Genomic DNA, 22,020 nt, shown 5'->3' with positions numbered 1-22,020 from the left:
ACCTCCCAGGGACACGGAGGTGCCAGGGCTGTGGTGGGAGCAGGGGACTCCCAGGGATGCAGGGAAAGGCTGGTCCCTGGCTCTTTGGGGGGTGTCAGGGTGAGCTGCTGGGGTCTGACACACTCCGCAATCACGGAATCGTGGAATATTTAGGTTGGAAAAGCCCTCCAAGACCACTGAGTCCAACTGTTCCCCCGGCACTGCCAAGGCCGTGTCCCCAGGTGCCACATCCACAGGTGGCACGAGCTGGTGCTGTGACCCTGCTGTTAAATCCTGTCCCGTCACCTCAGGTCCCCTGCAGCTGCAGCCAGTCTGACCCCTGGGATTTTCCCTCCGATGGATCAGGTTTGTCCCCCTCCAGTGACATCCCTGTTCCTTTCATCCTCCTGGCTGCATTCCATGTGCCAGGGCTGTATTCCCGTGGCGTGTCCTGAGGCTGGACCTCCCCCTCTTGCTCTGATCCCATCCCAGGGTGACCAGTCGGTGGCCGGGTCAGTGTCCAGGTTGTTATCCCGGCGTTATCCCGGTCTCTGTGCAGGAGCAGATGGCCCATTCCAGCCCGGAGCAGGTCCCAGATGGTCGGTGGAACACAGAGAGGCCGCCCCAAGCCCCGTTAATCTTTTAAAGGAATGGATAATCCGATCAGCATCCAAACCCCACCTGATCCCAGCTGCCCAAACCGCGTCCCATGGCAGGGCCTGGATGAACCCAGGGCTGATTTTCCAAGCACTGCTGTTCCTCGGGCCAGGTGTCACCCCTGTGAGAGCTCTTTGTGTCCCCAAGGGGGTTTGTGGCGAGGTCTGAGGTGATTATTTTGATGTGATCCTTTGGGGCCGGGATCTGAGCAGCAGCTGGTGCTGCAAACGGATGACCTCATGGAAAAGAGCACCTGGCATCTCCTCTGCAATCCCCCCAAGAGCCAGGAATTGTCCCATCTGTGGTGGTGCCACAAGTTCCTTCTCCCTTCTCATGGATTTCGGATAAAAAACCTCCCTTCCCCTGTCCCTGAGGAGTTTCAGAGACAGCCCAAAGCATCCGACACCATTTTGCCGTGGTTAAATTGCGTTTTCTCCCTGCTGCTGCATTTATTGGGTGCTGTGTGTGGGAAGAGTTGATATATTCTGGATGTAGGGAGCGGAGCTGTGTGTCAGGAGAGGAGCTGGTTCATTAGAGCAGCTCTAATACCCATAATTATCTTAAAGTTAAATCCGTGTGAGCCTGCAGGTGGCTCCTCCGGAGATGGACACGGCACTCGGATCATTCGGGGGCTTAGAGCCACGGATCCGGGATGATTTCATCTGGAAATGCTTCTTGAGGGGTTCCTTTTCCCTGTGGTTTGGATGAGGGCTGGTGGGAATGGGAGGGAGATTCTGTTGGAGCGTTGGAATGGATTTGGATGACGCCAGAAGCTGGGTCAGTGTCAGCAGCTCTGGTTCCTGGAAGGGTTCGTGGTGCTCAGGCTGATGGAGCTCGGGGCTTCTTCGTTAAGAGATGCAATTACAGCAATTACAGCTCCCGAAAATGTCACTTGGGAACTCTCCCCTGCCCCCAGCGCCTGCCAGCAGCAGGAGGGAGCTGTGGGAGAGCGGATCATGGAATGGGTTGGGTTGGAAGAGACCTTAAAGCCCATCCATGGCTTCCTTTCACTATCCCAGGTGGATCCAAGCCCCATCCAGCCTGGCCTTGGGCATTCCCAGGGATCCAGGGGCAGCCCCAGCTGCTCTGGCAATTCCAGCCCAGCCCCTCCCCACCCTCCCAGCCAGCAATTCCTTCCCAACATCCCAGCCCAAGCTCCCCTTTCCCACTGGGAAGCCATTCCCTGCCTCCTGGCCCTCCAGGCCTTGGCCCCAGTCCCTCTGCAGCTCTCCTGGAGCCCCTTTAGGCCCTGCAAGGGGCTCGCAGCTCTCCCTGGCTCCTTCCCTTCTCCAGGGGAACATTCCCAGCAATCCTGCCTCCAGAGCAGAGGGGCTCCAGAGTTATGGAATGGTTTGGATTGGAACAGACCTTAAATTCCATCTTGTCCCACCCCCTGCCATGGGTAGGGACACCTCCCACGATCCCAGGCTGCTCCAAACTCCATCCAGCCTGGCCTGGGACACTTCCCCCACAGCTGCTGGATTCCCTGACCCAGGGGTTATTCAGGAATCAGACCCCACCACAGATCAGTTGGAATAGGGTGTCCCCGGCACAACAGCCTGGGGGGCTGCTTCCAGGGAATGCCAGCCTTTGGGAAAAAGGGGCCTTTAAAGGCGTTTTCTGGGAGATTGGCAGGATTGTGCCGAGGGTGTGGAAATCCTGGAGGTAAAATTCCCTGTGTGTGTGGGGAGGGTTGGGTGTGCAGGTGAGCCCGGGGGCACCCCGATCCACTTTCCCCTCATAGTGTGGGAATATGGGAAAATGAGGGTTGGCATGGGAGCTGGATGAGGGCCATGCTCAGGTTACACCATATAACAGATGGGATTTGGGATGCGTGCATGTAAAGGGAGCTGCTGTCCTGGTCTCCAGCTCTCCGTGGGGCAGGACACGGGGATTCATGGACAGTTTGGAGACGGTGCTTGGTGACATCCTCTGGGTTTCCAGCAGAGTTCTTGTCCAGGGACAACGGGAATGCCAGGCAGGAATTGCGGGAATGCTCCTGGCAGGGCAGCGAGGCTCAGGACGCTACCCTGGGTGGCCGGCGCGCTCCGCAGGGGCATTTTTAGGGCAGGGGTTTTGGGGCAGGGGCTCTCCGAGGCCCGAGCGGATCTCTCCGCACCCTCAGCCGTGCAGGGCTGCCCTGAGCTCCCGGGAATCTGCTGGCGCTGGATGGCAGCGCGGCAAGATGGTCCCTCCGTCCATCTGTCCATCCCTCCGGGCTCAGCGCCGTCCATCTGTCCATCCAGCCTCCGCTCCGTCCGTCTGTCCGCTCCCGGGGGGATTCGCCCGGCGCTCGCAGCCGCCGGCGCGGGGCGGGTTCGGCTGCGGGCACCTCGGGGATGCCGAGCGCAGCCACGGAGCCGCCTGCCCCGGGGAACAGCGGGCTCGCACCCGGGGACTGTCCCGGGGGGCGCTGAGCCTCTGAGAACCCCCCCCGTCCCCTCCCCGAGCGCAGCATCACATCCGCGCCATCCTCATCCCCATCCTCATCCGCACATCGCCCGGCTCGGTGCAGCGCCCGGCGGTGCGGCCCCTCCGCGGTGATGTCATGAGCCGCCGGGGCGGTGGTTGGAGCCACCGGCGGAGCGGGGACGAGCGGCCGCGGCCGGGGGGGGCTGCCCTGGACCCCCTGAGCCCCCGCTGAGCCCCCGCCGAGCCCTCGGGCAGCACCTGGCGAGCGGCCGGCGGCGGCCGCGGCCATTTGCCGTGTCCGGCCGTGCTGACTGACCCGCTGCTCCGTCTCCTCCCGCTCCGGCCGTCCCTGCGCGACGATGAGGCAGGCCCCGGCTACACGCAAGGTACGGTTCTCACCCGCATCCCCCGGCATCGCATCCCCGCTTCCCAGCCGCCTCCTCCCTCTTTTTCCCCGTTTTCCCCGTGTTGATGCTGCCGGGCTGTAATTGGGAGCGTGACGGGCTCGGGGAGGAGGGGGGCGGTGGGCGAGCATCGGTTCATGGCTGGCTTTGCCTTCTGAGCTCCCGGAGTCCCCTCTCCGTGTCACCCGGCCGTGCCCGCGGTGATTGCAGCGGCTCTGCGGCTCCGCCGGGGCCCTGTCCCCGCTGCCGGTGCCATCCCTGCTCTGGGGATGCTGATGCCATCCCTGTCCCCGCTGCCGGTGCCACCCCGCTGCCTGGGGGTGTCAGTGCTGTCCCTGCTGCCCGTGTTGTCCCCGCTGCTGGTGCCGTCCCCACTCCAGAGGTGCCGGTGCCATCCCTGCTGCTCTCCCTGTCCCCACAGCTGGTGCCTTCCCCACTGCCTGGCAGTGTCAGTGCTGTTCCCGCTGCCGGTGCCATCCCCGCTTCCAGTGCCACCGGTGCCCACCCTGGGGAAGCTGCATGTCCATAATCCAGGTTTTCCTGCCGGCCATGCTGTTGGGATCAGCCTTTAGCATTCCCAGAGGCCGGTGGTACCTGGGTCCCTGCCAGGCTGCCATTCCCGCAGGTGACAGCGCGGGCACTGGCCTATATGTTTATTTTTAGCGTAACCAGGATGTCACTGCTCAGCTTAAAGAGAAATCCTGGGAATTTCTGGCTGATGGCAGGGAACAGAACCGAGCTGGGCCGGCCGTGCCGGTACCTGGCAGTAAGTGCTCCTGATTTACACCTGCACCTCCCCGAGCTCAGACACCGACGCTCCTCGTCACGTGTCCCTGTTAATCCTCTTCCCGATGGAAAGTTTCACGGATGCTGCTTTCCCTCTGCCCCATTGGTGCTCAGCCCCACAGCTGGATTCCATCCTGCTTTTCCATCGTTCCTCTCCTTGCCCATGGAATCACACCTGTGAGACTGGGCACCTGCCAGGTGGTGCTGGTTGTTTGAAATGCAGAATTCCTGGCAGTATCCCAGGGAACCACACCTTGGGGGGCTCATCCTGCTGCTGGGGGCTGAGACTCAGTTCCAGCAGAGGGGAGGTGCCTCCAAGGGGTGAAATTCCCAGGAATTGAGTGGGATGGCATCAGCATGGACCAGCAGCGGGTCAGTGCCTAGGCATCACCTCCAGCACCGCCTGCCCTGCTCGGGAGCTGCTGCCAATCGGAATCCTCCTGGAAACTCTGGGAATGCTCCACAGCAGCAGCCACAGTCCGTGAAGTTCAGCTTTTCCTCATCAGAAGCCTTGAAACTTAATCCAGGAGGAGGCTCCAGTGACACCTCCCCTCCCCTGCCCGCTGGAAGGTGACATTCACACATTCCTGCTCATCCATCCGGCGCTCGCTGCTCCTGGCTGGATCAGGATTCCCACACCTGGAGCAGAACCAAATCAGGAGGGACCTGTGAGACCCTACATTCAATGGGCAACGCCACCCTCACCCCAGTCAGTCGCTGGTATCCAGGAGGATTTTTCCAGAGTTCCTGCTGCCAGAAGCCGAGTCCATCTCGGAGCGCGCCGGTTCGGAGCCCCCGACGCTCCCCCGGGAGCAGAGGTTTTATAATTCCATCAAATATTGATGCAGCAGCATTACACAGCAGAGCCCGGAACCTCCAGTGGAACATCCATCCCCAGCGGGGGGGTCGGAGCATCCCGGATCCAGGAGAGTCCAGGTGAGGTTGCTGCCTCTGCTCCCAGTGCTGGTACGACGCCGGACACCGGAAAATCCATGTCCCATCTTGGTCACCGGCTTTTCCAGAGCCCAGGGATGACTGGCTGGTGCCGTGGGGACAGATGGATGGACAGGAAGGTGCCAACACGGAGGGGAACCCGGCCAGCCCCCATTCCTGATGGAAAAAGCAGCTGGAGCATCCCAGAGCATCCCTTTGCCAAGAATCCCGAGGGTCTTGGAGCTCCAACTTTCGGTGGTCTGCAGGTGGCATCCCATGGAGGGGACCAGAGCTCCGGTGGAGGCACAAAGCAGGATTATTCCCTGTCATTCCACATGGCTTTAGGGATGGTTCCCAGGAGGCTTCTCCCTGGTTTTAGGGTTCGGTGTGGTTTGAGTCAGGGTTTGAATTGGTGTCCCCCACCCCATGGCCAGGACAAGGCTCAGTGTCCCCCAGTCCAGGGCTTGGTGTCCCCCAGGACGAGGCTCGGTGTCTCCTGGGACAGGGATCAGTGTCCCCCATTCCCATGGCCCAGGAAAAGGCTCCGTGTGCCCCAGGGAAGGAGCTGGTGTCCCCCAGGACATTTCCTCGTGTGGGACTCGGTGGTCAGTGTGGGACCCCCCAGCCCTGCCCCATTCCTGAGTCCCCCACGTCTGTGGCAGGGAGTGGGGACGTCTCCGCCTGTGGAATTCCTGAAGAAGGTGTTTTCCCAAGTGTTTCCCAGATTTTTGTTGCCGCTCCATGTTGCGTGGTTGGACTTTGGGAAGATGCCGGAGCACTCCTGAAGGGCGTCCTGAGCCAGCCCTGGTTTCACCTGAGGGTTTGGAGCTTTTGCTGCTGTCATTCCATTTTCCCGGCAAATTTGGTGGCGCAGGAGATGTTGTGGAAGTTGGGAATGTCTTCCCTTGGCGTGCAGCCTTTGGGAAAAGGCTGGAAGGGAGCAGAGCAGGATTTAGCTGAAGCAATGCCAGAGGTGACAGGAAGTTTGGAAGTGCAAACGCGTCCAGGTTTGTATTGAAAATAGGGAAGTAGCGCTCCAAGGCTTCCCGAGGTTTTCCGTGTCGGATATCGGCTGGAGCTGCCAGTCCCTGATGGGCTCCATGTGCCCATCCTGGCCCCATCCTGGACATGGCATCGTGTGGCAGCGCCATTATCCATCTGTTCTGCTCCTGGTTATTCCCAGCTGGGATTAGGTCATGGAATCAGAAATGAGGGAGAGCGTGGAAGTGCTCCAAGGCTGCAGCTGGACAGATGTTCCCAATGCCTGCGCCGGGGGCTCCTGCCCGCCTGCGTCCCCCCAGGACCAGCCTGGCCGCTCCTTCTTTTCCATCCATTAGGGATTGTTTTTAATGGGAAAAATACGAATTAATTCCATATTTGTCTCTGTTCCGGGCTGGGCCCCGTGGCCTCCCCTCCCTGAGCTGCTGGGAGCTGCTGCATGTGCATGGAGGGGTGTGTGTCTGTGGGGAGGGGGGGTCCTGTCCCAAAATCATGGATGATTTAATTCCAGCCACGAAAGGAAAAGTTGGGAGTGTGGGATCAGCTCCCTGGTGTTCCTGGAATTTTTGGTTAAACAAAGCAGAGCCCCGGGGTCTCTGGGGCAGCCAGTCCAGGGTGCTCTGGGCCCTTTGGAAAACCAGAGGGATGAGGAGAGGGGAAAAACCATGTGTAGGATGAAATCCTTTCCACCTCCCGCTCCGGAGATCTCTGGGAAAGGCATGGGAAGTTAAACCCCACCATGCCCACGGAGCACGGAATGCCCGGCCAACCCAAACCAGGCTTTGTCTCTGAAGACCAAAATTCCTTGGAAATACCCGGTGGGTCTGCCCCGGGGTACCTGTGGGGTCGGGATGGGGGTTCAGGATGTGCCCTCTGTCCCCACACTGGGCTGGAGGGGCGGGGACGGGGCTTGGGGGGAACCAAGGGCTGTGCTGGCTCTGGGCTCTGCTCCTCTGATCCTATGGGAGCTGTGCCAGGGGATCCCACGGGAGCCGTGCCCGCAGGTCCATGGGATCTCTGCCCACATGTCCCACCCGGAGCAGCCCTGGGAGCGGGTTAACGAGCCCCCACACTAACGACACTACGCACAGCCGGTGCCACCGGGCACGCTGACGATGCTGGGCACACTAACGATGCCGTGCTGTCTTTTGTCTCCTTTCTCTGCTCTGCCGCTCCGGCCGCCGCCGGCTGCTCTCTGCTCCTCTGTCCCTGTGTGACTGTCTGTCCTCTCTGCTTCCGCTCCCGCTGCCCTCCAGAGCACCGCCCGCCGGCCCAAGGTGAGCAGCACTGAGCGCGGGGGGCACCGGGCACCGACGGCCCCGTGGGTGCCAACGCCACTCAAACTGTTGGGTGGCAACCCCGTCACAAACACGGGTCACTGGGTGCCAACGCCACCGCAGACAGGGTCTGTTGGGTGCCAACCCCACTCAAACACGATCCACTGGTGGCCAAACCTGCTCAAACACAACCCATTGGGTGCCAACCCCACTCAAACACGATCCACTGGTGGCCAAATCCACTCAAACACAACCCATTGGGTGCCAACCCCACTCAAACATGACCCGTTGGGTGCCAAAACCACCACAAACCCGATCCATTCATCGTGAGCCCCACTCAAACATGATCCACTGGTGGCCAGTGCCACTCAAACACAACCCATTGGGTGCCAACCCCACTCAAACATGACCCGTTGGGTGCCAAACCCACCACAAACCTGATTTATTCATTGCCAACCCCACTCAAACATGACCCGTTGGGTGCCAAAACCACCACAAACCCGATCCATTCATCGTGAGCCCCACTCAAACACGATCCACTGGTGGCCAGTGCCACTCAAACACAACCCATTGGGTGCCAACCCCACTCAAACACGATCCACTGGTGGCCAGTGCCACTCAAACACAACCCATTGGGTGCCAAACCCACCACAAACCTGATTTATTCATTGCCAACCCCACTCAAACATGACCCATTGGGTGCCAAAACCACCACAAACCTGATTTATTCGTTGCCAACCCCACCCAAACACGACCCATTGGTTCCCAACCCCACTCAAACGTGACCCACTGGGTGCCAACCCCACTCAAACCTGACCCAGTCGTTGCCAACCCCACCCAAACACGACCCATTGGTTCCCGACCCCACTCAAACGTGACCCACTGGGTGCCAACCCCACTCAAACCTGACCCAGTCGTTCCCAACCCCACCCAAACACGACCCATTGGTTCCCAACCCCACCCAAACACGACCCATTGGTTCCCAACCCCACCGCGCATTCCCATTCTCCTTCCACCTCTTTGTGCAGAGCCCAGAGGAGCTCACGGGTCTGACGGGCTCCTCTGGAACAGGTCCAGATCCTTCGGGACCCTCTCCCAGGGTGGAATGTCCGTGGAAGAGCGCGAAATCCATGTGGCAGTGCCCAGGCTCTACCAGGGGGTCCCTGCGGGGGTTGCTCCTCCCTGGCTGTCCCAGTTTGTGCCGGGTGTTTCACAGCGGGATCTGAGCGGGGTCTGGGCGAGCCTGAGGTGTTGGGTGGGGTGTGTGGTCACAGCTGGCCCTCGGGATTCACCTTGGGAAGGGACTCGTGGCCGGAAGAGAGGAAATGTGGGAAGGAAATCCTCAAAGATTGAGTTTGGAATCTGTGCCTGTGCCGGAGGGGCTGCAGGGAGGGCTCTGTCCTCACTGGATGCTTCCAGGACCTCGCCCCAGGCAGAGGCAGAGGTGGATTCTGTCAGCCCCAGGGCACTGGGATCCCATCCCGTTCCCTCGGTTTGAATGGTTCTTGTTCCTGTCTCTGCAGGGATGTCCTGTGGGACCTCCTGCTCCTCACGCCTTTGGCCTCACGCCTGCGCTGGGCAGGGAGGTGAAGGCAGGATCCTGGAATCATGGAATGGGTTGGGTTGGAAGGGACCTAAAGCCCATCCAGTTCCACCCAGGAGCACCTCCCACTATCCCAGGGTGCTCCAAGCCCCAATGTCCAGCCTGCCCTTGGACACTTCTAGGGATCCAGGGGCAGCCACAGCTTCTCTGGGAATTCCATCCCAGGCCCTCCCCTCCCTCCCCACCCTCACAGGGAAGAATTCCTTCCCAATATCCCACCTAACCCTGCTCTCTGTGTGGGATTTGTGACCCCAAAAGCACCAGGAACAACAAACATCTTTGTTTTGAGTTGTATCTGGGAGAAGGCACATGAGGCTCTGTGCCACCAAGATATTCCCTGTTTTCTGTGCTCAGGATCATCCCAGGAGGGCAGGCTGGGCCTATCCAAGGGGTGCTGGACTTGCTGCAGTCGAGTTAACTCAGATTTGCCTCCATTTTGGGCAAAATAAGGGCAGAGGGTGGATGTTTCTCCTTCCCAGCTGTGCCCGTGGGTGACACCACACACCTGGTGAACCCTCATGGCACCAAAAAATCCCATTTCCAGGGATACAATTAAGGCAGGAGATTGAATTTACACAGCCAGAGGTGAGTGCTCCAGAAATAGGGTCAGCGAGGAGACCAGTGGGAGCCTGGGGGGCACCTGGTGCTTCCCTCACCCCTTTTCCCATCGCCTGCCTTCAGACAGGGATTAATTAACAGCCTGATAAGCATTAACGAAGCAGCTCCAGCCCCTCCAGGCCCCGCTGGACTCTGGGAATTCACTCCTTGTTGATCTTCTTGTTGCTCCTCTAAAACTGAGTTCCCATCTTGGTGGGCTCTGAGGTTTTGCTGTCTCGCCCTCTGGAGCTGGAACCTTTAATCCTGGAATCATGGGATGGTTTGGATCAGGAGGGACCTTGGAGATCATCCAGTGCCACCTCCTGCCACAGGCAGGGACACCTTCCACTATCCCAGGCTGCTCCAAATCCCAGTGTCCAACCTGGCCTTGGACACTTCCAAGGATCCAGGGGCAGCCACAGCTGCTCTGGGCACCCTGTGGATTCCTTCCCCAATGGACTATCCATGAATTCCTCTGGAGCAGCATTCCTGGGGGTTCCCACAGTGGCTCGCACACATCAGGATGTCCCCACTGTCCCCACACCCCAGGTTTCCCCTGCTGGAAATGGGAATCTGGGAGCAGCACCTGCTGAGGCATCACGGAGGGAGGCAGTGGCAGCACCATCCCTTGGGATGTTCCCTCCTGACTCCCCCTCGCCTGTGCCGGTGTCTTGCAGCCCACCCGGACCCCCACGTCATCGGCGTCCGGCGGCACTGCCGGGCCCTCGGGATCGGCCTCGGCGTCCGGCGGGGAGATGAGCAGCAGCGAGCCCGGCACGCCCGCCCAGACCCCGCTGGTGGCCCCCGTCATCCCCACGCCCTCCCTGGGCTCCCCGGGGGCACCCCCGGTCCCCTCGCCCACCAAGGTGAGCTGTGCCCTGCCCTGAGCGGTGCCCAGGTGAGCTCTGAGGGAGGAGAGAGAACCGCCCCCAGCACTGGGAGGAGGAGGAAAAAGGGAGGAAGAGGTGCCCTGGAGGGTCCTGGGGGTGGTCACCGGGCTTGGGACTGCCAGAGCTGGCCAGGACAAAGGCAGAGGCAGCACAGCTGGGAGGACACTTCCAAAGAGAATTCCCAGTGCACTTCCATCTCTTCCCGGGTCACTGTGGGACACAGGTGGTGTCAGAGCGGTTTGGTGGGTGGGGGTCGAGGCTCTGAGTCAGAGCTTGATCCTGTTAAATCCAGAGGGTCCAGTTGGGAACGTCCACTGGTGTTGGGAGATGGGGGGTGGATGCACTGGAGGCCCTCCCGCCTTGGGATGCAAAGCCCACCTGGAGAAGTCCAGTATTTCCCAAATTTAGGGATTTCTAATCGTTACAGAGTTATTCCAGCTTTGATCTTTAAAACAGTTTTCCATCACTTCCATCCTGCTCTGATTAATGAGTTAATTAGAGCTTGGGAGAGATTTGGGGCACGAGGCCAGGGAGGGAAGAGTGGGAGAGGACAAAGCTCCGGGATTGTGTGTGGAAGGGAGAGCTGGAGAAGGCACCTCGGGGTGGGAACAGGGGCTGTCCCCACCTGTGTCCCCAGTTCCCAGAGCTCTCTGGGAACTGGTTTCTGTGACTGGCTGCAGAAGTGGCTCGTTTGGGGACATCGGAATGTCCAGGCTGGGAAAGCAGCAGAGGAGGAATCTGTGGGAGGTTCCTGCACTGCACGCAGGATTTTTCCAAGCCCTGTTCCTTGCTGTCACCCGGCTTTGGGATTTGAAGCTTTAGCCCTGTGGCAGCTGCCAGGGAGGGGCGGTCACATCCCCTCATCCCTGCAGCCCTTCCCTCAGGAATGCTGGCATCAGCCTTTCCCTGCCCTGGGAGCTGAGCTCTGGAAAAGGACCTGGATCAGTTTTCCCTGGGGGGAGATCACCTGGGAATGATGTGGACGCTGCAGTGGGATCAGGCGGCCACAGCAACAGCCACAGCCACAGCTTCTCCCTGAGCCAGGGCCTTCCCACCCTCACAGCCAGGAATTCCTTCCCAAAATCCCCTCTACCCCTGCCCTCTGGCAGTGGGAAGCCATTCCCCCTTGTCCTGGCTCTCCGTCCTTTGTCCCAAGTCCCTCTCTTGTCAAACTGCCCCAGTACCGATGACAAAAGTCAGGCCCGGTTCCGTGGGCTTCCAGGAACATCCCCGGAGCTCTCTCCAAGGGATGTCCCTGCTCCTTCCCTAATTCTTGGCTTGGTGTTGTAGGAGGAGGAGAATCTCCGTGCTCAGGTCCGGGACCTTGAGGAGAAGCTGGAGACGCTGAAAATCAAGCGGAATGAGGACAAGGCCAAGCTCAAGGAGCTGGAGAAGTACAAGATCCAGCTGGAGCAGGTGCAGGAATGGAAGAGCAAAATGCAGGAGCAACAGGCCGAGCTCCAGAAGCGCCTGAAGGAGGCCAAGAAGGTGAGCGAGTGTCCCTGGGAATGGGGCAGTGCCCAGAGAGGTGACTCCAGGGGGAATTCCAGCCCTGACAAACCTTTCTGGAAGGAGATTTTCCCATTATCCAACCAAACTTCCCCTGGTGCGACTCGAGGTCTTTTCCTCTGCTCCTAATCAACATCAGGTGCATTTGGGAATCGGGGCTGAGCCGAGGTGGGACATGGCTTTCCTTGTTCCCTCTCTTTCCAGGTGCTTCTCTCTTTCCAGGTGCTTCCTTCTTCCCTCTTCCTCTTCTCTCCAGGTGCTTCCTTCTTCCCTCTGTCTCTCCAGGTGCTCCCCTCTTCCCTCTCTCTCTTTCCAGGAGTTTCCCTCTCCCCTCCTTGCCCAGGTGCTTCCCTTTCCCCCTCCCCTGTTCCTGCAGCTCCCAGGACTCCATCCAAGCAGCCAAGGAGCGTTTCCTTCTCCCTGCCCTACTTTTCCAGGGTGGATTCCTGGTTTCTTGCCCCAGGGATTTATCTGTCTGCTCCAGTATTCCCTGTCTCCATCCCTTTCTCTTCACCTGCAGATGGTTTTCCTGCCAGGTTTGGAGCAGGGAAGAGGGGAGCGGGACACCCTGGAGCACTGGGCCGCCCCCTCCCATCCCAGATAAATCCATTGGATTTGGGAGAGCCTTGAGGGACAAGAATTTCCTGAGGGCTATTGTGGGGTCTCTCCAGAGTTTTGGGGTCCCCTCACCTGCTGTGTTGTCCTGCAGGAAGCCAAGGATGCCCTGGAAGCCAAGGAAAGGTACATGGAGGAGATGGCGGACACGGCCGACGCCATCGAGATGGCCACGCTGGACAAGGAGATGGCCGAGGAGCGGGCGGAGTCCCTGCAGCAGGAGGTGGATTCCCTCAAGGAGAAGGTGGAATACCTCACCATGGACCTGGAGATCCTCAAGCACGAGATCGAGGAGAAAGGTGGGAAGGGAGAGCAACTTTGGGCTTGGAGAGTGGGGAATGGGGGTGGGGTTTGGCGGGATATTGAGGAGAAATCCGTCCCTATGAGGGTGGGGAGGCACTGGAATGGATTTTTCCAGAGAAGCTGTGGCTGCTCCATCCCTGGAAGTGTCCAAGGCCAGGCTGGAGGGGCTTGGAGCACCTTGGTCTAGTGGAAGGTGTCCTTGCCCACGGAATGAGGTGGGAATGGGTGGGATTTAAGGTCCCTTCCCACCCAAACCAGTCCGGGATTCTGGGATTCTGATCCTTCCCTTCCTCCGCAGGCTCCGACGGAGCAGCATCCAGCTACCAGGTCAAACAGCTGGAGGAGCAGAACGCCAGGCTCAAGGAGGCTCTTGTCAGGTGGGAGCCCACCTGTGCTTCCCAAAATTCCTTCCCAGGCCTCTAAGTCCCTAAGTCCGAGAGCACTGATCCCAATCCCTCTCTGGAGCAGCCCATGTCATTCCTGCTGATGGATCTTGGATCTTTGCCGAGCTCTTAAAGCATCCACAGGGAAAGGCAGAGTGCCTTGTCCCAGGGAATCAGTGGGGATGGGGACAAAATGAGCCACTCCAGACCATTCCCGTGCCTAATTCCCTATGGATGTGGTGCTCAGTATCCCAGCAGCGTGATCCAGACCCTGCCCAGCCCTGGGATCTGCCTTGCCCTGCGTGATCCCACCTTCCAGGGCTTGGGGCTCAGAGGCTTTTCCTTTGGGATTCCACAACCAAGAAGTCCCGGTGGGACCCATCCCTCACTGGGGATGGGCTGGATTTGGGAACGTTGCTCATGTCCCCACCAGGGAGGGGCTGATGGGGATGGATGAGCTCCATTATCCCGGTTGGAGCGGGCAGGGGGTCTTGGCTTTGCTGGTGCCCCCCAGGAGCAGCATCCCGTCAGTGTTCCTGACGGGACCTGTGGCTGTCCCAGGATGCGGGACTTGTCCGCCTCGGAGAAGCAGGAGCACGTGAAGCTCCAGAAGCAGATGGAGAAGAAGAACACGGAGCTGGAGTCGCTGCGGCAGCAGCGGGAGAAGCTGCAGGAGGAGGTGAAGCAGGCGGAGAAGACGGTGGATGAGCTCAAGGAGCAGGTGAGGGGCAGGTGGGACGGGATATTTGGGACCGTTCGTGGCAGTTTGGGGACATTTGGGGCACTGAGACTCCTGGAGAGCCACGTGTGGTGATACCACTGCAGGGACCAACACTCCTGGTCCCATACTCCCTAATCCCACATCCTATTCCAGCAGTGGGGCTGTGCTGGGCTCTGCCTGGATGTGGGCACAGGGCACGGATGATGCTCTGTGTTCCCAGGGCTGCTCCGTGCCCGCCCATCCCACCTTCCTGCTGGGATGATGAGGATGATCCTTCCTTGGGAAGCTCACAGGAAGGATCCCTGTTCCCTGCAATCCCTCCAAGGTGGATGGATGGATTGGGATTGGTGTCCTGGCACATGGATGGATTGGGATGGGTGTCCTGGCAGTGGATGGATTGGGATGGGTGTCCTTGCAGGTGGATGCAGCGCTGGGTGCTGAGGAGATGGTGGAGACTCTGACGGAGAGAAACCTGGACCTGGAGGAGAAGGTCCGGGAGCTGCGCGAGACCGTCGGGGACCTGGTAAGGCAGAATCCCCTGGGATAACAGCTGCTCCAGGGGGGCAGGATGAGGGGCTGGAGTGATGGAGCTGCCCAGCTGCGGAGCCAGCAGGATTTGGGGAAGCTCCTCACAGGGCTGGGACGCGTGTGACCGTGTCCCCCTGGTGCCGCCTCCCCGCAGGAAGCCATGAACGAGATGAACGATGAGCTGCAGGAGAACGCCCGGGAGACGGAGCTGGAGCTGCGGGAGCAGCTGGACATGGCCACGGCGCGCGTGCGCGAGGCCGAGAAGCGCGTGGAGGCGGCGCAGGAGACCGTGGCCGACTACCAGCAGACCATCAAAAAGTACCGCGAGCTCACGGCTCACCTGCAGGTGCAGCACCCCCAGCTCCTCCTGGAGCTCACCTGGTGACCAGGAGACCCGGTGGGATCATCCCCTGGGATGGTGGACAGGCTGGGGGCTGAGTGGGTTCCTCACGCAGCTTCCCCAGGGACCCCCCCCCCCCCCCAGTGCCTTCTCCTGGGAAGAAGCTGGGAATGTTCCCCTGGAGAAGGGAAGGAGCCAGGGAGAGCTGCGAGCCCCTTGCAGGGCCTAAAGGGGCTCCAGGAGAGCTGCAGAGGGACTGGGGCCAAGGCATGGAGGGACAGGAGGCAGGGAATGGCTTCATCCTGGAAAAGTGGAGATTTAGGTGGGATACTGGGAATCAATTCTTCCCTGTGGGGGTTATCCCAGCCGTGGGCTCAGGTCTCCTGGCACGGAAAGGAGCTGGGGAATGAGCCTGTGGATATTCCTGGATGGGAACACGCTTGATGCCTCTCCCTCCCCTCCGCCTTCACCGGGTGTTGCACAAGGATCCCTCCCAAGGATGGGACACTGGGAGGTTTGGGGATGGGGTCGCTGAGGGTCTGGGCTCCCCGATCTCCACATCCCCATGCCCCATCTCCCTGTGCCCAGGATGTGAACCGGGAGCTGATGAGCCAGCAGGAAGCGTCGGCGGAGAAGCAGCAGCAGCCGCCCCCGGAGATGTTCGACTTCAAGATCAAATTTGCAGAGACGAAAGCCCACGCCAAGGTAGGGCTAGCAGGAAACTCTGGATGGGCTTATCCATGCCCTGGGACCAGCTCCTGAGGCACCAGCACTGGGGTATTCCCAGAGTGGTGGCTGCCCCTGGATCCCTGGCAGTGTCCAAGGCCAGGCTTGGATCCGCCTGGGATAGTGGGAGGTGTCCCTACCCATGGATGGGGTGGGACTGGATGGGCTTTAAGGTCCTTCCATCCCAAACCATTCCAGGATTCTGGAGCCCCTCTGCTCTGGATCAGGCTGGGAGAGCTGGGAATGTTGCCCTGGAGAAGGGAAGGAGCCAGGGAGAGCTGCGAGCCCCTTGCAGGGCCTAAAGGGGCTCCAGGAGAGCTGCAGAGGGACTGGGGCCAAGGCCTGGAGGGCCAGGAGGCAGGGAATGGCTTCCCAGTGGGAAAGGGGAGCTTGGGCTGGGATGTTGGGAAGGAATTGCTGGCTGGGAGGGTGGGGAGGGGCTGGGCTGGAATTGCCAGAGCAGCTGGGGCTGCCCCTGGATCCCTGGCAGTGCCCAAGGCCAGGCTGGAGCCACCTGGTCTATGGAAGGTGTCCCTGCCCATGGCAGGGGGTGGCACTGGGTGGGTTGGGAGACCCCAGGCAGGGGCTGAGGCATTCTCCAAGGAACAGAATTCCCACCCTTCATCCCCCTGAGCTGGGCTGTGCCGGGGAGGCTCCGGAGCAGCCGGGTGACTCGGTGTCCCCGCAGGCCATCGAGATGGAGCTGCGGCAGATGGAAGTGCAGCAGGCCAATCGCCACGTGTCCCTCCTCACCTCCTTCATGCCCGACAGCTTCCTGCGGCACGGCGGCGACCACGACTGCGTCCTGGTGCTCCTGCTCATCCCACGCCTCATCTGCAAGGTGGGAATGGCTCGGGAGAGCCTGGACTGGGAAACGACACCTTTGTCCCCAGGGAATTGGGGATTTGGAGTGTTTGCTATTGGAGGACTTCCCAAAGTTCTTGTGTGACTGTAGTGGCCATCCCCGGGGGGGTGGGGGGGGCGGGTCAGGTGGGACATTGGGAAAATTCCTCCTGGAAAGGGCTGTCCAGCCCTGGCACAGCTGCTCAGGGCAGGGGGGAGTGCCCATCCCTGGGGGGATTTACCAGCCCTGTGGATGTGGCACTTGGGGACATGGTCAGTGGCGGTGCTGGTGGGATGGTTGGACTTGATGATCTTCAGGTACTTTCCCAACCTAAATAATTCCATGATCCTAACATGGTCTGGGAGAAGGGAAGGGCAGGAAGCAGGCGGGGGTGGTGGCTCAGCGGTCAGAGTGCTCAGCCAGTGCGGTGCCAGCCGTCACTGTGCAAGCACAGGTCACTTGTTGAGCCTGCAGGAGCTGTTCTCCGTGGCTCAGCGGGACAGAGCAGGGAAGCAGGGAATGCCCTGAAGGATTTCCCTGTCCCCGCCAGGCCGAGCTGATCAGCAAACAAGCGCAGGAGAGGTTCGAGCTGAGCGAGAGCTGCGCGGAGCGGGCGGGGCTGCGCGGGGCCCCGGGGGAGCAGCTCAGCTTCGCCGCCGGCCTCGTCTATTCCCTGAGCCTGCTCCAGGCCACGCTGCACAAATACGAGCAGTGAGTACCCGCCCCGCCCCGTCCCGCCCCTTCCCTCCCTCTGCGAGGCGGAATTCCAGGGATTTAGGGAGCTGGGCTGGGAAAGAAGGTGGTGGGATCGCTTTTATTGCCTTGGGATGGGCTCGTTTCTCTGTGACCCTTCTTGTGTGTCCTTCCCAAGGGGTGACACGGGAAGGGATTTTGGGAGCCAGGCTGGAAAAAAAGCAGTGGGATCCCTTTCTCTTTGACATCTGTGTCCTTCCCGAGAGGTGACACAGGAAGGGACTTGGGAGCCAGGCTAGAAGAAAGCAGCAGGATCCCCTTATTCCCTTGTGAGGGGTCACTTCTCCATGACCTCTCTGTGTCCCTGAAGAGGTCAAATGGGATTTTGGGAGCCGGGCTAGAAAAAAGCAGTGGGATCCCTTTCTCCATGACCTCTGTGTGTCCTTCCCAAGGGATGACGTGGAAAGGGATTTGGGAGCCAGAAAAAAGCAGCAGGATCCCCTCATTCCCTTGTGAGGATCCCCTTCCCTGTGACCCCTCTGTGTCCTTCCCAAGGGGTGACGCAGGAAGGGATTTTGGGAGCTGGGCTAGAAGAAAGCAGCAGGATCCCCTTATTCTCTTGTGAGGGGTCACTTCTCTGTCACCCTCCTCATGTCCCCCTGGGAAGGACCCACCAGCACCAGCCAGGTCTGGGCCGTGTCCCCATCCCCCAGACCAGCAGTGCCTCAGGGCTCCGATTTCCCACGTCCTGTCCCTGTTCCCTCAGGGCCCTGAACCGCTGCAGTGTGGAGGTGTACAAGAAGGTGGGGACCCTGTACCCCGAGATGAGCGTCCACGAGCGCTCCCTGGACTTCCTGATCGAGCTGCTCCACAAGGACCAGCTGGACGAGACCGTCAACGTGGAGCCGCTCACCAAAGCCATCAAGTACTACCAGGTGGGGCTGGGGGTGACGCTGCGGGCAGGTGCCACCTCAGCTGTTGGATGTCCTGCCTTTGGATCACATGGATCAGCTGGGATTTAGCTCCTTTCCTTTGGGTGTTGTCACCCAGCTGACCTTGGCTGTGTTCCCTGCTCCGTGTCCCCCCAGGGATGTGGCTCTCCCACCCCCACATTCCTTACTCCCACGCTGCTCACCTATGGAATTAAGAACCACCGGCTCTTTTGGGGCACTGTTGTTAATTCCATTTAAAAATTGGCCCAAACCCGCCAAGTTTGGGGGTTTTTTTGGGTGTTTTTTTTGGGTTTTTCCACATGGATGCTGATCCTGCCGTTCCCACAGCACCTGTACAGCATCCACCTGGCCGACCAGGCTGAGGACTGCACCCTGCAGCTGGCCGACCACATCAAGGTGAGTGGGGACAACCCTTCCCTGATCCCTGTTTTCCACCTTTGTGCCCCCCCTGGATCCCTGTGGGAGCTGAGGTGCCCCTGCTGCCCCTGCCCAGTGCAGCTGCTCTTCCCCAGTGGTGGCACAAGGGCTCTGGGGTCAGGGAATGGGGACAGGGGGACGGGAAGAGCAGGAATGGGAGTGTGGAGACCCTCATGTCTCAGGGGGGGAGGTGGGCTGTATCCCGGAATTCCCAAGGGAAGGAGCAGCATCCTGCACCCCATGGAGTAAAACCTAAATAGACCAAAAATTGCGCCCGACTGCCTCTGAAATTCCTGGAGTGGTGGAAGGGTCCATCCTGGAATTCCTGGGACTGAAGCCCCAGTTTGCCCCAGTGTGCCCTGGGACTCCTCCCTGTCCCTGTCCCTGTCCCTGTGTTGAGGGTCCCTGTGCCTGTGCCCACAGTTCACCCAGAGTGCCTTGGACTGCATGGGGGTGGAGGTGTGCCGGCTGCGGGCCTTCCTCCAGGTAGGATCTTCCTCCAGGTAGGACCTGCCGGCATGGCAGGGCACGGGCCAGCTTCCTGCTGTCCCTGTGTCCCTCTTTCTGAGATCTCTTCTTGTCCCCCTGTCTGAGATCCCTCTCTATCTCTGTGTCCCTCTAAGGTCCCTCTGTGTCCCTTTGTCCTTCTGAGATCTCTCTCTCTCCCCATGTCCCTCTGAGGTCCTTGTGTCCTTCTTTCCCTGTGTCCCTCTGAGCTCCCTCTAAGGTCTCTCTGTGTCCCCATGTCCCTCTAAGGTCCCTCTCTCTCCCCATGACCCTCTGAGGTTCCTGTGTCCCTCTGAGCTCCCTCTGTTTAAGGTCCCTCTGTCCTGTGTCCCTCTGAGGTCCCTCTGTGACCCCATGTCCCTTTGTGTCCCCACGTTCCTCTAAGGTCCTCTAACCCCATGTCCCTCTGTCCCTTTGTCCCTCTGAGGTCCCTCCCTGTCCCCTTGTCCCTCTGAGGTCCCTCCCTGTCCCTGTGTCCCTCTGAGGTCCCTCCGTATCCTCTTGTCCCTCTGAGGGCCCTCTGTGTCCCCGTGTCCCTCTGAGGTCCCTCTCTGTCCCCTTGTCCCTCTGAGGTCCCTCCCTGTCCCTGTGTCCCTCTGAGGTCCCTCCGTATCCTCTTGTCCCTCTGAGGTCCCTCCCTGTCCCCTTGTCCCTCTGAGGTCCCTCTCTGTCCCCATGTCCCTCTGAGGGCCCTCTGTGTCCCCGTGTCCCTCTGAGGTCCCTCCCTGTCCCTGTGTCCCTCTGTGGTCCCTCCCTGTCCCCATGTCCCTCTGAGGTCCCTCCGTGTCCCCGTGTCCCTCTGAGGTCCCTCTCTGTCCCCGTGTCCCTCTGAGGTCTCTCTGTGTCCCCAGGCTGGGCAGGAGGCAGCCGACCTGGCCATCCTGCTTAAGGACCTGGAGACGTCCTGCAGCGACATCCGCCAGTTCTGCAAGAAGATCCGGCGCCGCATGCCGGGCACGGATGCGCCGGGAATTCCCGCGGCCCTGGGCTTCGGAGCGCAGGTGAGCGGGGCAGGGACACCCCTCAGGCACAAACTGGGAGCTGTGGGATGCACTGGGCCGGCAGCAAATGCGCTGGGGAAGCTGGGCAGCAGCTCAGGGTGAGCTGAGCTGGGATCATGGAATCAGGGACTGGTTTAGGTTGGAAATTCCCTCGGAGACCCTCGAGTTGCCCCAGCACTGCCAAAGCCAGCACAACCCCATGTCCCCAAGTGCCACATCCACATGGATGTTAAATCCACAGGGATGGAGACTCCACCCTGCCCTGGGCAGCTGTGCCAGGCTGGACAGCCCTTCCCAGGAGGAATTTTCCCAATATCCCAACACCTGGCCCAGCCTGAGGCCGTTCCCTCTCCTCCTGTCCCTGTTCCCTGCGAGCAGAGCCCGACTCCCCCGGCTGCCCCCTCCTGTCAGGGAGTTGTGCAGAGCCACAAGGTCCCCCCTGAGCCTCCTTTGCTCCAGGCTGAGCCCCTTTCCCAGCTCCCTCAGCCTCTCCTGGGGTTCCTTCCCCGGACACGATGGATGTGGCATCTCTGGATTTGTGTTCCCATCTTGGATGGAGACCTGGCTTCACATCCAGGACCCGTTTCCTTCCATCCTTCCATTATTTTCCCCAATCCCAGCGACGCTCCAGCAGCCGCTGTCACACCGGGGCGTGCGGATTCCAGGAGTCCACGTGCCCGTGCCATTCCCACTCATCCGCTCTGCCCTGCCAGGTGTCGGACACGCTGCTGGAATGCCGGAAGCACCTGACGTGGGTGGTGGCCGTGCTGCAGGAGGTGGCGGCGGCCGGGGCGCAGCTGATCGCGCCGCTGGCCGAGAACGAGGGGCTGCCGGCCCCGCGCCTCGAGGAGCTGGCCTTCAAAGTCAGCGAGCAGGTGGGACATCCTTCTGGGGAATGGCACATCCTTCCCACTGTTCCCAGCTGGGAATGCGGCCGGGGAATGCCGCAGGGACGCGCAGTCCCCTGCCCTGTGCTGTCCCTGCGGCTCCGTGGCCTCGCTGAGGGGGTGTGGTGGGGTATCCCGTCCCTATTCCCGTATTCCACAGAGGGGGATGATTGCAGGGAATTCTTGTAGAGAGGGGGGAAGGTCCCCCCTGAGCCTCCTTTTCTCCAAGCTGAGCCCCCTCAGCCCCCTCAGCTCTTCCCCTGGACACGATGGATGTGGTGTCTCTGGGGTTTGTGTTGATTTGAGTGTGATTACTGAAGAGACAAGGGGTGGATTTTGTGTAGATTTTCCACTTCTGTTCAGTTTTGGGATTACAGTCCTTTGATTTTTGTGTCGGGAATTTTTGGGGTTTTGTTGGTTGGATTTGCTGACGGAAATGAAAAGGTTTTGTGTTGGATGTGGATTTTAAGGATGATTCTTAACCATCAGAGGGAAACCCCAGCTGTGGGATGTGGGTTGGGGGCTGTGAGCCCAGCCCACGGCCACCAGCCAGATCCTTCCCGTCCTTCCCAGATCTACGGCTCCCAGGGCATCAATCCCTACGAGTGCCTGCGCCAGTCCTGCAGCATCCTCATGGCCACCATGAACAAGATGGCCACGGCCATGCAGGAGGGCGAGTACGACGCCGACCGCCCGCAGAACAAGGTGGGCCGGGCTCTGTTCCGTCACCGTCCGCGGTCACCAGGAGGCTGTGGGTGACACGGGGCAGGGAGCTGGGCAGCTGCTGCTGTCTGGGATTCTTCCTAAAATCCCGGTTCTCCCGCTGGTCCCGGTGCAGCCCACGCCACCGGCGGAGCTCCGGGCGGCCGCGCTGCGGGCGGAGATCACGGATGCCGAGGGGCTGGGGCTGAAGCTGGAGGACAGGGAGACGGTCATCAAGGAGCTGAAGAAGTCCCTTAAGATCAAGGTAAGGTGTTCCTCACTGATCCCTGCCCGTCCCTCATCAATCCCTGCCCGTCCCTCACCCATCCCTGCCCATCCCTCATCAATCCCTGC

The 22,020-nt window shown here is 60.3% G+C and overlaps 1 protein-coding gene across 6 annotated transcripts in view; it reads left to right on the top strand.

The window, feature by feature from the left end:
• Positions 1–22,020, top strand: part of DCTN1 (dynactin subunit 1) — a 42,600-nt gene that overhangs the window by 15,781 nt on the left and 4,799 nt on the right. For 2 of the 6 annotated variants that reach the window (XM_048303735.1, XM_048303734.1), the window contains exons 6-24: positions 3,417–3,434; positions 7,427–7,447; positions 10,325–10,513; positions 11,828–12,025; positions 12,756–12,960; positions 13,263–13,341; positions 13,909–14,068; positions 14,487–14,591; positions 14,751–14,942; positions 15,525–15,641; positions 16,351–16,503; positions 17,057–17,217; positions 17,966–18,134; positions 18,480–18,548; positions 18,993–19,055; positions 19,928–20,077; positions 20,791–20,952; positions 21,538–21,669; positions 21,803–21,931. In XM_048303735.1, the coding sequence (XP_048159692.1) occupies positions 3,417–3,434; positions 7,427–7,447; positions 10,325–10,513; positions 11,828–12,025; positions 12,756–12,960; positions 13,263–13,341; positions 13,909–14,068; positions 14,487–14,591; positions 14,751–14,942; positions 15,525–15,641; positions 16,351–16,503; positions 17,057–17,217; positions 17,966–18,134; positions 18,480–18,548; positions 18,993–19,055; positions 19,928–20,077; positions 20,791–20,952; positions 21,538–21,669; positions 21,803–21,931 (2,472 nt within the window). The remainder of the gene's footprint in view (positions 1–3,416; positions 3,435–7,426; positions 7,448–10,324; positions 10,514–11,827; positions 12,026–12,755; positions 12,961–13,262; positions 13,342–13,908; positions 14,069–14,486; positions 14,592–14,750; positions 14,943–15,524; positions 15,642–16,350; positions 16,504–17,056; positions 17,218–17,965; positions 18,135–18,479; positions 18,549–18,992; positions 19,056–19,927; positions 20,078–20,790; positions 20,953–21,537; positions 21,670–21,802; positions 21,932–22,020) is intronic. The other 4 variants (XM_048303737.1, XM_048303736.1, XM_048303739.1 and 1 more) reach the window with 2 other exon arrangements.

Source organism: Corvus hawaiiensis, chromosome 5, assembly GCF_020740725.1.
Source record: "Corvus hawaiiensis isolate bCorHaw1 chromosome 5, bCorHaw1.pri.cur, whole genome shotgun sequence".
NCBI classification, from domain to species: domain Eukaryota; kingdom Metazoa; phylum Chordata; class Aves; order Passeriformes; family Corvidae; genus Corvus; species Corvus hawaiiensis.
The sequence above is the reverse complement of the archived record's forward strand: the minus strand, read 5'-3'. Positions and strand labels throughout refer to the sequence as shown.